Source organism: Otolemur garnettii, unplaced genomic scaffold (assembly GCF_000181295.1).
Source record: "Otolemur garnettii isolate 467f Iridium unplaced genomic scaffold, OtoGar3 scaffold00108, whole genome shotgun sequence".
NCBI lineage: Eukaryota > Metazoa > Chordata > Mammalia > Primates > Galagidae > Otolemur > Otolemur garnettii.
In genome coordinates this window covers 7,114,815-7,128,906 of record NW_003852503.1, presented here as the reverse complement: position 1 = coordinate 7,128,906, position 14,092 = coordinate 7,114,815, and the positions used below count along the sequence as shown (strand labels likewise).

At 44.9% G+C, this 14,092-nt stretch overlaps 1 protein-coding gene across 2 annotated transcripts in view; it reads left to right on the top strand.

Annotated features, from left to right (window-relative positions):
• CEP164 (centrosomal protein 164) overlaps positions 1-14,092 on the top strand; it is a 68,278-nt gene that overhangs the window by 954 nt on the left and 53,232 nt on the right. For both annotated transcript variants that reach the window (XM_023517283.1, XM_012809589.2), the window contains exons 2-3: positions 7,659-7,760; positions 13,033-13,144. In XM_023517283.1, coding sequence (XP_023373051.1) covers positions 7,679-7,760; positions 13,033-13,144 — 194 coding nt within the window. In that variant the 5' untranslated portion in view covers positions 7,659-7,678. The remainder of the gene's footprint in view (positions 1-7,658; positions 7,761-13,032; positions 13,145-14,092) is intronic.

Sequence of the window (14,092 nt, the reverse complement as noted above, 5' to 3'; positions counted from 1 at the left end):
TGCCCCGGACAGTGCCAGGGCGTCACAGCTCACAGCAACCTCAAACTATTGGACTTAAGCGATTCTCTTGCCTCAGTCTCCCGAGTAGCTGGAACTACAGGTGCACACCACAATGCCTGGGTATTTTTTAGAGATGGGGTCTTGCTCTAGCTCAGGCTGGTCTCGCACTCGCGAGCTTAGGCGACCCTCACCTTGGTCTCCCGGAGTGCTGGGATTACAGGCGTGAGCCACTGCTGGATCCTTGCGTGTGTGTGGCCTTTTGACTGAATCCAAATTTTACAGAACAAGTCTTTTTATATTTATTTTTATTTTTATTTTTTTTTTTGAGACAGAGCCTCAAGCTAACCCCCTGGGTGAAGTGCCATGGCATGACAGCTCACAGCAACCTCCAACTCCTGGGCTCAAGCGAGTCTCCTGCCTCAGCCTCCCAAGTAGCTGGGACTACAGGCGCCCGCCACAATGCCCGGCCATTTTTTGGTTGCAGCCATCATTGTTGTTTGGCGGCCCAGGCTGGGAATTTGAACCCGCCACCTTAGGTGTATGTGGCTGGTGCCTTAGCGGCTTGAGCCACAGGCGCCGAGCCAGAACAAGTCTTTTTATTAAAGGGGGTGCAGCAGAGAAAGATCAAACTTTTCTTGGCTCCTTTGGTGCTTAAAAAAGAACAATCTTGGGGCAGTACCTGTGGCTCAAGGAGTAGGTGCTGGCCCCATATACCAGAGGTGGCAGGTTCAAACCTGGCCCCAGCCAAAAAAAAAAAAAAAAAGAACAATTTTAAACTCAGAGGGCTGCAGTTTCCCTACCCCTTAAAGTAGTGCTGCCAGTTGAGCAAAGTGAACAGATAGTAAAGTGCTCTTTGTTGTATGTTATTGTTACTTCCTTTACTATGCCTACTATATATAGTCTGTGTTTACATGTTTGGCTTCCTACCTAGGCTGAGGTTGAGTTCAGGGCCATGTGTAATCAGGTGTGTAGCCCTAGCACATAGCATAGTGCCTGACCCAAGTTAGGTGTTCAGTAAGTAATTATTGAATGTCTGACCTTAAGTTATATTCCCTGGTGTGGGATCTGTGCTCTGGAGCAATAAGCCCTTTCAATATGTGAATAAGCCCTTAAAATACGTGAATAATAATAATAATACCTAACATTTATTGAGCTCTTACTATGTGTTTTTTTTTTTTTTTTGTTCTTTTGAGACAGAGCCTCTCACTTTGTTGTCCCTGGTAGAGTACTCTGACGTCATAGCTCACAGCCACTTCTAACTCTTGGCCTCAAGTGATTCTCTTGCCTCAGCCTCCCAAGTAGCTGGGACTACAAGCTCCTGCCACAGTGCTGGGCTATTTTTAGAGATGGGGGGGTCTCACACTAGCTCAGGCTGGTCTCGAACTCACGAGCTCAGGCTATCCACCCACCTCAGCCTCCCAAAGTGCTGGTATTACAGGCGTGGGCCACTGCGCCCAGCCTCTTACTGTGTTTTAAGCTCTCGTATTGAATCATTTAATCCTCACAACCCTTTGAGATAGCCATTGTTATTATCCCCATTTTATTTATTTATTTATTTTTAGAGACAGAGTCTCATTTTATCACCCTCAGTAGAGTGCTGTAGCATCACAGCTCACAGCAACCTCCAACTCTTGGGTTTAGCTGATTCTCTTGCCTCAGCCTCCCGAGTAGCTGGGACTACTCGGCTCCCACCACAATGCCTGGCTATTTTTTGTTGCAGTTTGGCTGGGGCCAGGTTCGAACCCACCCCCCTCGGTATAGGGGGCCGGTGCCCTGCTCACTAAGCCACAGGTGCCGCCCCCAATCCCCATTTTATAGATGAGAAAATGGAGGCAACCTTGACGGCTAGTAAGAGGCGGAGCTAGGAGTCAAAGCCAAGAATGACCTAAAATCTGTGCTCAGTACCACTACATTATCTACTCTAATGTCTTCCACCTTCTCCCCAGTGCCTTCTTCAGTAAATCTACTCTGTGATGAACCTTGTTTATAATTGTTGCAGTAGAGTGGAAGAAATAGAAACATATATAGGGAATCCTAATTATGGATGTGCTGTGTTAGCAAGTGGGTACGCAAAACTCTGTGGGTGTGCTGACAAAGTAGAGAGGAGGATGACCACAAAATTGAAGGACTGAGAAACCTAACGTGTCCTAGATGGAGGAGAACCGGGAGTGCTTAGCCTAGCTAGGGAATCCTTGGGTGCTGTCCGTGGAGCAGAGGGCAGGACTTGACAAATCAGGGGTCATATCTTCAAAACTGATTATTGTCTTACTATTAGAAAGACTTGTTAACAGTAAGCATTATCTAACTATGGAATTGGCAGTAACATCAGTAATACTAGCTAAATTTATGTAACATTTTTTGTATACCAGACACTGTGCTAAGCACTTTACAACTATTATGTCACTCTCAAACAGCCTTTTGACATAGATTCTCATGGTTGTGTGAGTTGCATGTGAGGTTATGCCGGCTAAGAGAGGTGAAGTACCTTGCCTAAAGTCATACAGCTGGTAAGTGAGAGAGTTTGCATTTGAATCCAGGTTTTCTGTCCCAAAGCTAGTGCTTTGACCCCTGTGTATCTTGTTACAGCACAGAGAAGGAAAATTAAACATGGCAAGGGAACTTGGACTGAAGCTACTATGAGTTTTTTCCAGCTCCTGAGATCCCTTAGGTCTGTGTTAGTAGCTTACAGCAATAACTGAGCACCTGCAGTTTACACAGACTTATTTTAGGCTTGGTTGGAAAATCCAAGAAGAGCAGGCATGGCCCTCAAAAGTTTGTGGTTTTACAACAGGGGTAGAATATATTTCATCAGCAAATTAATATTGAGAGAAGTATGCATGTATACACAGGGAATTTGCATGCTTCAGTTCTGAAGTAGTTCTGGGTTGACAAGAGAGGATGAGGTTAGCTGGGAAGGCTTCCTGGAGGAGGTGTATGAGCCTCTTCTTTTTTTTTGCTAGATTCTGGGATAGGCAAGGGATGGATGAGTGGAGGAACCTCCCCTACAACTCTGTGGTTCATAGAGGGTCTCAGGCCAGATAGCAGGTAGATCTCCTCAGGCCTCATACGACTGTTAGTAACTGCTACATGAGGCATGATATTGAGGGTTCTGAGGCCATGATTAGTGTTTAGGATGCCATGATTGCCTAGTGACGTCCCTCGTGGTTGCAAGCCTAGAGGGATATATTAGGACATGTGTCATTTATTTGCCATAGCAGATCTAAGGGCTGCATTCTCAGACTTCTCATCCTCCCTTTTAATACTCTAATCAGGTTACTGTCATCTGTCACCTAGACTCTCTCATGCTTTCCTACCTCATCTCTCTACACCTGCTTTGATTCTCTTTCTTCCAATTTGGCCTCCATTCTAGTCTGTGCTCCCAATGGCTGACAGAGCGATTTTTCAATGTGTGTTTTGAGACACCTGTTGCCACCTTCCAGTTCTCCTGTGATGAAGACCAAGGCCTCGGCTTGGCGCCTATGGCTCAAGTGGCTAAGGTGCCAGCCGCATACACCTAAGGTGGCAGGTTTGAATCCAGCCCGGGCCGCCAAACAATGATGGCTGCAACCAAAAAATAGCCGGGTGTTGTGATGGGCGCCTGTGGTCCCAGCTACTTGGGAGGTGGAGGCAGGAGACTCCTTGAGCCCAGGAGTTGGAGGTTGTTGTGAGCTGTGATGCCACGGCACTCTACCCAGGGGGACAGCTTGAGGCTCCGTCTCAAAAAAAAAAAAAAAAAAGAAGACCAAGACCTCGGCATGGCCTAGCTGCCACTCACCTCCCCAGCATCATCTCTGACTATGCTCCATTCTGCTTAATGTTGCCTGTTGAAGGGACTTTGCAGAAACTGCTTATTCTGTTAGACAGTGGTTTCCTTGTCCGCTCATCCTTCTATTCTCAGAGTCTCAGAGCTTAGGCATTGTCTAAACTGGGTTCGTTTCCTTCAGAAGTCTTCCCTCAGTTATAGTTATACATTTATCTGTGACTGATTGTTTTTTCCCTCCCTCACAAGATTGTAGCTCAGGGGGAATAGCAAGTGAAAGTCTTTTAAATCACCTTTGCATCTCTGTGCCTAGAAATATATAAACTTGGTAGATACTAGTAAATATGTGGGTTGTTATGAAAGTTTTGAGATACAAAAAAATCAAGAAACAGAAAATCTTAGTAAGTCCAGCTACAATCTTTAGATCACCCTCGTAATGTGTTATGGGTCTACTTTTCCTGGAGTAGCTTAAACTGAAGCAGTTCCCCTGTTTTGGAGATTTTGTAGTTAATTTTAATTTTGCCTATTGTTTGGAAAAGATGGGCTGTCTGTGTAGATATGAAGTATAGTTTTTCCATAAAACAGATGTTTATTTTGTATTAAAAATGCCACTGTATTAGGCTGGGTGTGGTGGCTCACACCTGTAATCTCAGCACTCTGGGAGGCCGAGGTGGGTGGATTGCTTGAGTTCACGAGTTTGAGACCAGCCTGAACAATAGTGAGACCCCATCTCTAAAAAATAACCAGGTGTTGTGGCAGGCACCTATATCTCAGCTACTTGGGAGGCTGAGGCAAGAGGACTGCTTGAGCCCAGGAATTTGAGGTTGCTGTGAGCTATGATGGCACAGCATTCTACTGGGGTCAAGAAAGTGAGACTGTATTTAAAAAAAAATATTACTGGACTTGTTTTATATCATTTGTATACATGTGGTGATATTAATGCTGAACTATAAAATTCAGGAATTAAAATGTGACCCTGTAATTAAAAAAAAAAAGAAACATACAGTCTGCACAGGAGGAAACAAATGAAGCCCTCTTGGCAATACTGATAAGCCCAGCATGTTGAAACTTGGACAGGTGAATCAGGAAGGATGCTGTTAACTATGTTTCTTGGAAGTGAAGTAATGGACCATAACACTGTCTGTCTCAAAACTTTCATAGCAACCCACACAGTCCTCAAGTGAATGATCTCCAGTAGCCATTATATAGATATGATTTCTCTTCCCGTATTCTCTCCCTTGCCCCTGTCCTTACTTACATCTTTTCGGAAACCAGGTAAGGCAAGGAAAGAAAGTAGAATACAACCCACCTGTATTTTAATTTTTTTTCTGGCAGAAGATTTACTTAGAATTTTGATGCTTCATAAAGTCAGAATTTTCAGGTTTTTCTGATCTCTAAATAGTTAAATATAGATGAGTATGTATATTGCTAATCAGGTTTTTTGCCATGAAGACAGAGAATATGCCTCTCCTGTGCTTTCTGGAGATAGTATGTATCATTGGTGACATTTCTCAAATGTAGAATTTCTCATTTTCTCTGAGATAATTAAGACAGTGCCCTGCGTGGAGCACATATTTGATAAATCTTTGTTCACACTGAGGTCCAGGCTACTATTGAGTCCCCTCCCCAGTGCACAGACCCTTTCCTTTTCTCTTTTCCTTCTCTCTCTAAGAGGATTAAGGATTCAGAGATGTGAGCATTATGTCCACAGGTATTAGGGGTTCTTAGGGTCAAGAGCAGATTCCTACTTCACCTTGTGTACTGCAGAGAAGAGTCCTTTGGGATTTTCTTCCTGCTTGGAGGTGGCATGGTGGGATGAGAGGGGGCAGAGTGTAGTTCCCTTGGAGTCCAGTGGAGTGATAAAGAAAACAATGTCGGCTCGGCACCTGTAGCTCAAGCGGCTAAGGTGCCAGCCACATACACCAGAGCTGGCGGGTTCAAATCCAGCCCGGGCCTGCCAAACAATAATGACAACTACAACCAAAAAATAGTGGGGGTTTTGTGGTGGTTGCCTGTAGTCCCAGCTACTTGGGAGGCTGAGGCAAGAGAATCGCTTCAGCCCAACAGTTGGAGGTTGTTGTGAGCTGTGATGCCACGGCACTCTACCCAGGGTGACAGCTTGAGGCTCTGTCTCAAAAAAAAAGAAATGATGTCTTGTGATTCCTAAGGCGGGACACCTCCATTGCCCACCTCTCAGCTGCTATGCCAGAGAGAAGGGGCCACAGGACCAACTAATGGTCCTTATGGATACTTTTTCACTTACCGGCTTTCTCTAGGGATCTTGGAATAGATGCAGAGTCACCAGATCCAGCTGTTTCCTGAGCACTCGTTCCAGGTCAGGTCGTGACCTTCTTTTTTACGGCTGAGTCCTTCTGCCTGAAGAGTGCTGTTTCATGCTCTCTGCTCCATGCTTGCTGCTCCAGGTGGAACAGTGACAACTTCTGAGAAAGTGAAGACAGAAGCCAGGACCTGTGGCTTCAGACTCCAGTTGATCACACCTGGTGTGGCTGACTCCCCTGCTTTATCGTGGGAGCTACCAAAGGGACAGTTGGTGGGTCCAGGGGTAGAACTGCACCAGCTTGTCAGTTAAGCAGTTTGGCAGCTGCCTACTTGTTATGTCCTCACGTGAAGAGAGCAAGTGAGCTTGAGCTCTTCTCCTTATGAGGACACTCATCCCAGCAGGTCAGGGTGCCACCCTCATGTCCTCATTTAACCTTAATTACCTCCTAGGGACCCTATATCCAGATCCAGGGCTTCAGTGTATGACTTTTGGAGGGACAAAAATCTAGCCCCTTGTAGCCCCTTCCCACTCTTTCCCCTTACCTCCTGGTCCTCTTAAGCCTTTTGCCACTGTGTCTATCGTATCCATCCTTTAATGCCACTGTGTCTATCGTATCCATCCTTTAATGCCACTGTGTCTATCATATCCATCCTTTAGTGCCACTGTGTCTATTGTATCCATCCTTTCTCCTTCCCACTTCTTCTGCCCCAGTTTAAGCCCTCATCATCTTTCCACTGGACAGCAGCCACCTCAAGTGGTTTTCCTGACACCAGTCTCATTTCTCCAATCAAGCCATACCAGTCCTGCCAGAGTGCTTTTCCTAAAAAAAGGCCTCCCTGTGATACTTTCTTCCACCAGAGCTCTCAGTTATAGGGCAAGGTCGAGGCTCTTTAGCACGGTCTACAAGACCAGCTCTGAATCAGCCTTCCATCTGAGTCCGGAACTCCTGAACACCTGTCTGCACATAATGCTTCCTCTGTCTAGAATGCCTTTCTCACTATTAGTATCCTTGTTAGTGTCCTTCATCCCTTGGCAGGGGGTAGGGGGATGGGGGGTGGCATTTGTGGCTCCTATCTTAGTGTTCTGGGGGCAGGGTTTTTTCCTGTCTGCCTCCTGGTACTGTTGGTAGTTGTGCTCCCTGCCCTGGATTGCAGCTCCCTGAGGGCATTGCTGGATGTGTGTTGAGGTGGTGGGCCCGTGCACTAGGGTGTGCTGCACATAGGTGTCTGTGTGCTGCCTGCTGATTATTTTGGTGTCACTAGGGTTTTTTCTCTTGGTGGTTTGGTACTACAATTCTTTGTCCAATTTGTGGGTGGAGATACGAAGTCAAACTCTTGATGGAGCCAGACTTGCAGATCTTTCATTGTTCAGAGTGTTGCCTTACCTGGTTCCAGAAAAGATGTAAGGAAATTTGGGGAGATGTGTCTCAGGGAACTTTCCTAGGTACAGAGCCTAAGTTCTGAGCTTTTGGTTGTACCACCCTCCACTGTCTCTGGAGCCTGGACAGTCCCCAGCCAAGTCAGTTTGACTCAGACACTCCATGATCCAGCTCCACTTTTTCTCCTTTTAAGCTGGGTCACTGATTTTTCTCTTTGGGTCTGGGTCTCTGGGATCTAGGTGTTTGAGCCAGACCAATCATGGCTGCACGACCCATCCGCATTGGAGACCAGCTGGTCCTGGAGGAAAATTATGATGAGACCTACATTCCCAGTGAACAAGGTAAGAGACCTGTATTATATTAGTTCTTTAAGAGTCAGGATCATGTCTGGTTTATTTTTGTTCTTTCAAAGCAATGCATGGTACATGCACAGGGCTGCGTAGTAAATTTGGGTTAGATCAAAGTTTGGCAAAGTGTGTGCCCCAGGGCGTACCTTGGCTCTTGTCTATTTCTGTGAATGAATTTTTTTTGGAAAATAGTCATGCTTGTTTGCTTATATATTGTCTGTGGCTGCTTTTATGCTCCAACAGCAGAGGTGAGTAGTTGTGACAGAGACTGTATGACCCACAAAGTTTAATATTTACTGTTGTCTCGCCTTTTACAGAAAAAGTTTGCTGACTCTGGGTTAGATTAATGATTAGTTTTAACTGGAAATATGATAAGGGATATTGTGAAATACAGGGGAAACCCAATTTCTTAAGAACAAGCTTAAAGCAATATTTTTAAAAAAGTATTAATAACTATAATAGTGTGCATTTATTTATTTTTTTCCACTGGAGGCCAGACCTGAATTAATTTATTGAGTGCTTCTATGTGCCTATCTCTGTCTTAAGAACTTTGCCTGTGGCTCGGTGCACTTAGCCCAGTGGTTAGGGTGCCGGCCACATACACTGAGGCAGGAAGTTTTGAACCTGGCCAGGGCCTGCTAAACAAGGACGACTGCAACAAAAAAGTAGCTGGGCATTGTGGTGGACACCTGTAGTCTCAGCTACTCGGGAGGCTGAGGCAAGAGAATCGCTTAAGCCCAAGAGTTGGAGATTTTGAGGTTGCTGTAAGCTATGATGCCATGGCACTCCATTGAGGGTGACATAGTGAGACTCTGTCTCAAAAAAAAAAAAAAAAAAAAGAACTTTACATGTATTACCTGTTTACCTTCACAACACCTCCTCCCATTTTATAGATGAGGAAACCCAGGCACAGAGGATTAAGTTACTTTCCTATAATTACACAATTTTATTAAATTGTGTAGCATAATTCACTCCAGGTATTCCAACTCCAGGGCCTGCACTTTGAAGCACTCAGCTATTTTTATGGAGTGAAAGTTTTCGATGAGTTATGGACCCTCACAACCAAATTTTGCTTATAGTTCAGGTAATTTGTGACCCTATTTGAGAACAAGGTCACAATTCTTGCATCTCCACAAACACACAGATGCCATGTTCAACCCTGGACTTTGCTTACAGCGTAGGGTGTTTATTTCCCATGTAAAAGTTATTTTATTTTATTTTTTGAGAGGGAGAGTGATTTGTCTTTATTCAGGCAGGTCTCAGTGGCTCATAGCTGTAAGCTCAGCACTTTGGGATGCTGAAGTGGGAAGATCACTTGAGGTCAGGAGTTCAAGACCAGCCTGGGCCACATAGTTTGTTCTTTTAGACCTTCATCTCCATGAGCCAAGGAATGCAGGTGGCCTCTAGAAACTAGAACAGGCAAGGGAACACATTCTTCCCCTAGACTCTCCAGAATAAACACAGCCCTGCCAACAACTCAACTGTAGGCTAGTGAGATGCATTTTGGACATCCATCAAACCTATTTTGGAGATGGTGAGCCATCTTGGGTAACTTTAAAACTGCTTTTCATCTGAGTCTTGGTTTCTTCTACTGTAAAATGGGTTGATGACATGGCCTTCAGTACAGTAGACAGGGTCTGAAAGGTGGCAAGTTTTGTTTTCTTCAGTCAGCACTGGCTAGTTTTTTGGTTGTTGTTGTTGTTTGTTTGAGACAGAGTTTCACTTTGTGCAATTTATTTTTTTTTTTTGCTTAGCAGGCCCAGGCTGGGTTCGAATCCGCCATCCCCAATGCAGAGGACAGCGCTCTAACCACTGAGCTATGGGCACCCAGCCTTAGACTTTCACTTTGTCACCCCCAGTAGAATGCCCTGGCATCATAGCTCACAGCAACCTCTAACTCTTGGGCTCAAGTGATTCTCTTGCCTCAGCTTTCCAAGTAACTGGAACTATAGGCACCCTCCACAATGCCCAGCTATTTTTAGAGATGGGGGTCTTGCTTTAGCTCAGGCTGGTCTGGAATTTGTGAGCTCAGGCAATCCACCCTAAAGTTTTTTTATTTTTATGTTAAATCTATCAGTCCATTCTCATATGGCATCTGAATTATTTATCATAGTTGAAAAGCATTCCCACCTCCAAGGATAAAGTACTTCTCTGATGTTTCCTTCTAGTTTTGGTTCCACAACACTAATGGCATAGTTCCTCTTCCCACAGAGGCAGCATCCAGACACACTGATTTAGATGCTCCCTGTCTGTATCTGTATTTGGGGCTATTCTCTCCTCTTCCATTGGGTAGCCTATTCGTACATCGCTATTGTAATCCTAAATTACTTAGGCTATAGCATAAATGCTAACATCTTAAAGGGCTAAAATACCCTCTTGTTCTTCCCCACTCCTCTCCTCTCCCCACCTTTTTAGACAGGGGTTCATGCCATTGCTTGGGCTAGAGTGTAGTGGCGTCATCATAGCTCACTGCAGTTTCAAACTCTTGGGCTCAAGTGTTTCTGCTCCCTCAGCCTCCCTAAGTACCTGGGACTATAAGTGCACATCACCATGCCTGGCTAATTTAAGTGCACATCACCATGCCTGGCTAATTTAAGACAAATTTTTTGTAGGGCTGGGTACAGTGGCTTATGCCTATAATCTTAGCACTCTGGGAGCCTGAGGTGGAGGATCACTTGAGGTCAGGAATTTGAGACCACCCTGGGCAAAAGCAATACCCCATCTCTACTAAAAATAGAAAAATTAGCTGGGCATTATGGCAGTTGCCTGTAGTCCTAGCTACTTGGGAGGCTGAGGCAGAGGGATTGCTTAAACCCAGGCACTTGAGGTTGCCATGAGCTAGGTTGATGCCACAGCACTTTAGCCTGGGAAACAGAGTGAGATTTTGTCTCTAGAGTGAGATTTTGGAGACAGGGTCTTATTCTGTTGCTTAGGCTAGTCTTGAACTCCTAGCCTCAAATAGTCCTCCTGCCTCAGCCTCTGAAAATGCTGAGATTATAGGGATGAGCCAGTATGCCTGGCCTTGCTCACCTTCTTTTCACTTTCCTTGGCTGTCTTGTTTGATCCCTGTGAACTTTAGAATCACCTTGCCAAGTTCTGGAGAGGACTGCGTATGGGGGAACTGTTGATATTTGGGGGAAATTGTGTTAAATATTTGAATTAACTTAGGAAGGACTGACGTCTCTATGAAATTAGGTCTTCCTATCCAAGAACATCATATTTCTTGCCATTTCTGTCTTTTTTTGTTTCTTTCAGATTGACTTAAAGTTTTCTTCATCTAGGTCTTGCATATTTGGTGCTTAGTTTATTTTTAAAATATGTTGTCTGTTTTGGTGGCTGACGTAAATGGGGTCTAAGGTTCCTAAGGATGTTTATAAAAACTCTCTTGTGCTCAGTCTAACTGTGGGTATTCTAATCTCAAGCTACCATTTTCTCTGGACAAACTCAGTTAGCTTCCTAATTAGCTTTGCTGTTTGTACTCCTGCCCTTGTCCCTTCTGTATCCCTCATGGTAGCCAGAATGATCTTACAGGATGTGGCAGATCACTTCAGAACACTGTGCTTTTAATACCCAAACTCAACATAATACCCTTGATGGGATTGCGGGGCTCTGTGCAACCTGGCCCTGCCCCCCAGACACACTGTGCCAGAAACATTGTCTGTCTGATAGTCCCCAGCTGGGCCAACATGCTTCTTGCCACAGGTCCCTTATACCTGCTCTCCTTAAGCCTGAATACTCTTTCCTCAGTGCTCTGCAGGGCTGGCTCCTTTGTCTCTTGCAGGTTTCAGTTGAGTGTCAGCATTGCTGAGAGGCTTTCCTGGAGGATTGCCCCTCCTCCTTGACATTGTCTGGCTCATATTTCATCTACTTCCTTCATTGCATTTATCAGAAGCTTTGATTCTTTATTTATCTGTTTACTTCCTTGCTGGGGATCTCTTCTGCTAGAATGTAAACTCCATAAGAGTGGTGACTCTGTTTTTCTTATTCATGGCACACAGCGACTAGTACATAAGAGGCACTCAAAAAATATTTGTGAAATTAATAAATAAATTAGTCTTTGGCCAACCAAATTCTAACTGTCCTTTGAAAAAATGTTTTTTTCTTTCCTATTGGTGATGCCTTTCTGGTCTGGGGTATTACCAGCTTAAGCATTGATGTCCCTTGGGTGTTTATTTCATTGTTCCTGGGGGCTCTGGTGACACGTTCCGATGGTCATCTCATCTGTCTTTTTTTTCCTCTAGATGAGATTGCTCTTGACTCAGTACATAATGTCTTTCCTGTTCCTTCAGTTCTCTGGGAAAGGAGTTCTTTTAAATGCTTGATTGCAGAAAATACAACAAAAGTATTAGAGTTCATGAAATATGGCAAAATTGAACAAGAAGCATCTCCCTTAATGGAAGAGAGGTTTCAGTAGGTGGGGGAGCAGTCTGCCCCAGCTCCATCCACTTTCTTAGCACAGAGAACTCCCTGTCTCTAGGCACAGTCAGCCACTGCCTTCTCTGTGTTCCCATGGCACATGGGACGTGTCTCCATTACAGCATATATCACGTGGGTACTCAGTTTGTGTATTCGTAAGGTTTTCAAGAAGCTTAGTCATCTATAGTCATTCAGAATGTGCTTCTTGAATGAATGATGAGTGTTTTTGCAAATCTTAGGAGAGCTTCTGTCCTGGAAAGGCCGCACTCATCCTGGATGTTTCTGGCTATGGCTATCAGGGTTCTTTCCTGAAGTCTTGCTTTTATTTTTTTGTCTTTTTTATACTTGCCTTCAGATTGTATTCTTTTTTCTCTTCTCTCTCTTTCTCTCTTTTTCTCCTGACTCAGGGTCTTGCTCTGTTGCCCAAGGTGGAGTGTAGTGGTGCATCATAGCTCACCGCAGCCTCAAACTTCTGGGCTCAAGTGATCCTCTTGCCTTGGCCTCCTGAGTAGCTGGAATTATAGGTTCAAAACACTACACTTGGCTTAGATTATCTTCTTATAGTTTGGAGATAGCATGCCCAGATTCAAGTGTGCCATTTATAAATTGTGATGTAAAGAAATAATTATATGTTTATTTATATTTAGTGAAAAAAATTTTTTTTGAGACAGAGTCTTACTCTGTTGCCCCAGCTTAGAGTGTCATGGCTTCTGAAAAATAATATTTTTTCATAGAAGACAATGGAAAGTAATGGCAAAGTAAAGAAAGTATTGATTGTGATTTTTTTTCTTCTTTTCATCCGCCTTTCCCCTCATCTCTCTTACCTTCCTATGTCTGTCTCTCCTTGCAGAAATTCTTGAATTTGCCAGAGAGATTGGTATCGATCCCATCAAGGAACCAGAACTGATGTGGCTGGCAAGGGAGGGCATTGTGGCCCCACTGCCTGTGGAGTGGAAACCCTGGTAAGTCAGAAGAGGATGTGGCCCACTGACTTGGCCTTTCAGAGGCAGAGGGAACTGAACACGGGAAATCTGTATTAGTCGGCCGGCTTTTCTAAACCTGTCCTGCCCAGTCAGAGACAGCACTATGTCATTCTTCTGCTAGGCTACTTGATGTTTCAGGCCTGAGCACAGGCAGTCTGGGTGGTCCCTGTGAGGGGCTCAGCACTTATCCAAGCCCACACAGCACCTGCTGCCCTGTGTCAGGTCCTCTGAGGAGGTATTTCTCTTTGCCACTTCTTGCAGACTGATGTTGAAGGAGACAGTGTACCTCCTTAGCATGTCCAAATGGATGCTGGTGCTAAAGAGGTTTGCACTGAGGCTGCACAGACTGGCAAAGGGTTTTTGTCTGCCTTGGGGACACAGTGGCTCTGCCACCCCTGAATTCCTGTATCTTGTTTACGAATAGGTTTCGTATTTGTGGATTCATTCATATTTTCAGTTTCAGTTAGGGCTCTTAGAGTTGCAAGGAGCAGTGATTCACTCACCGTAGTTATCTCAGCATACCGCTGTCATCTCCCTCCTGAGGACCACTCACAGTGACACTGGTGTCTGTGTTCTTCGTGTCTGCGCTGTCTTCTCTTAACTTCCTCTTCCTCATCACATGCACAGAGCTCTTTCCGAGTTGTCTCCCAAAGTGAGGAGCAGATTACTTCCTACCTTAGGTTGGGGTTTACCTATGTTTATCCCAAATGGGGCCACAGATGTCTGAGGGGGTCCCCTCTTGCGCTGTGTTGACCATACTTCAAAGTGACTACAGTTGTTGCCTTACAGTTCTCAGCTGAAAAATCCTGATCCTTGGCTCGGCTCCTATAGCTTAACCGGCTAAGGCGCCAGCCACGTACACCTAAGGTGGCGGGTTCGAATCCCCAGCCTGGACCCGCCAAACAACAATGACGGCTGCAACCAAAA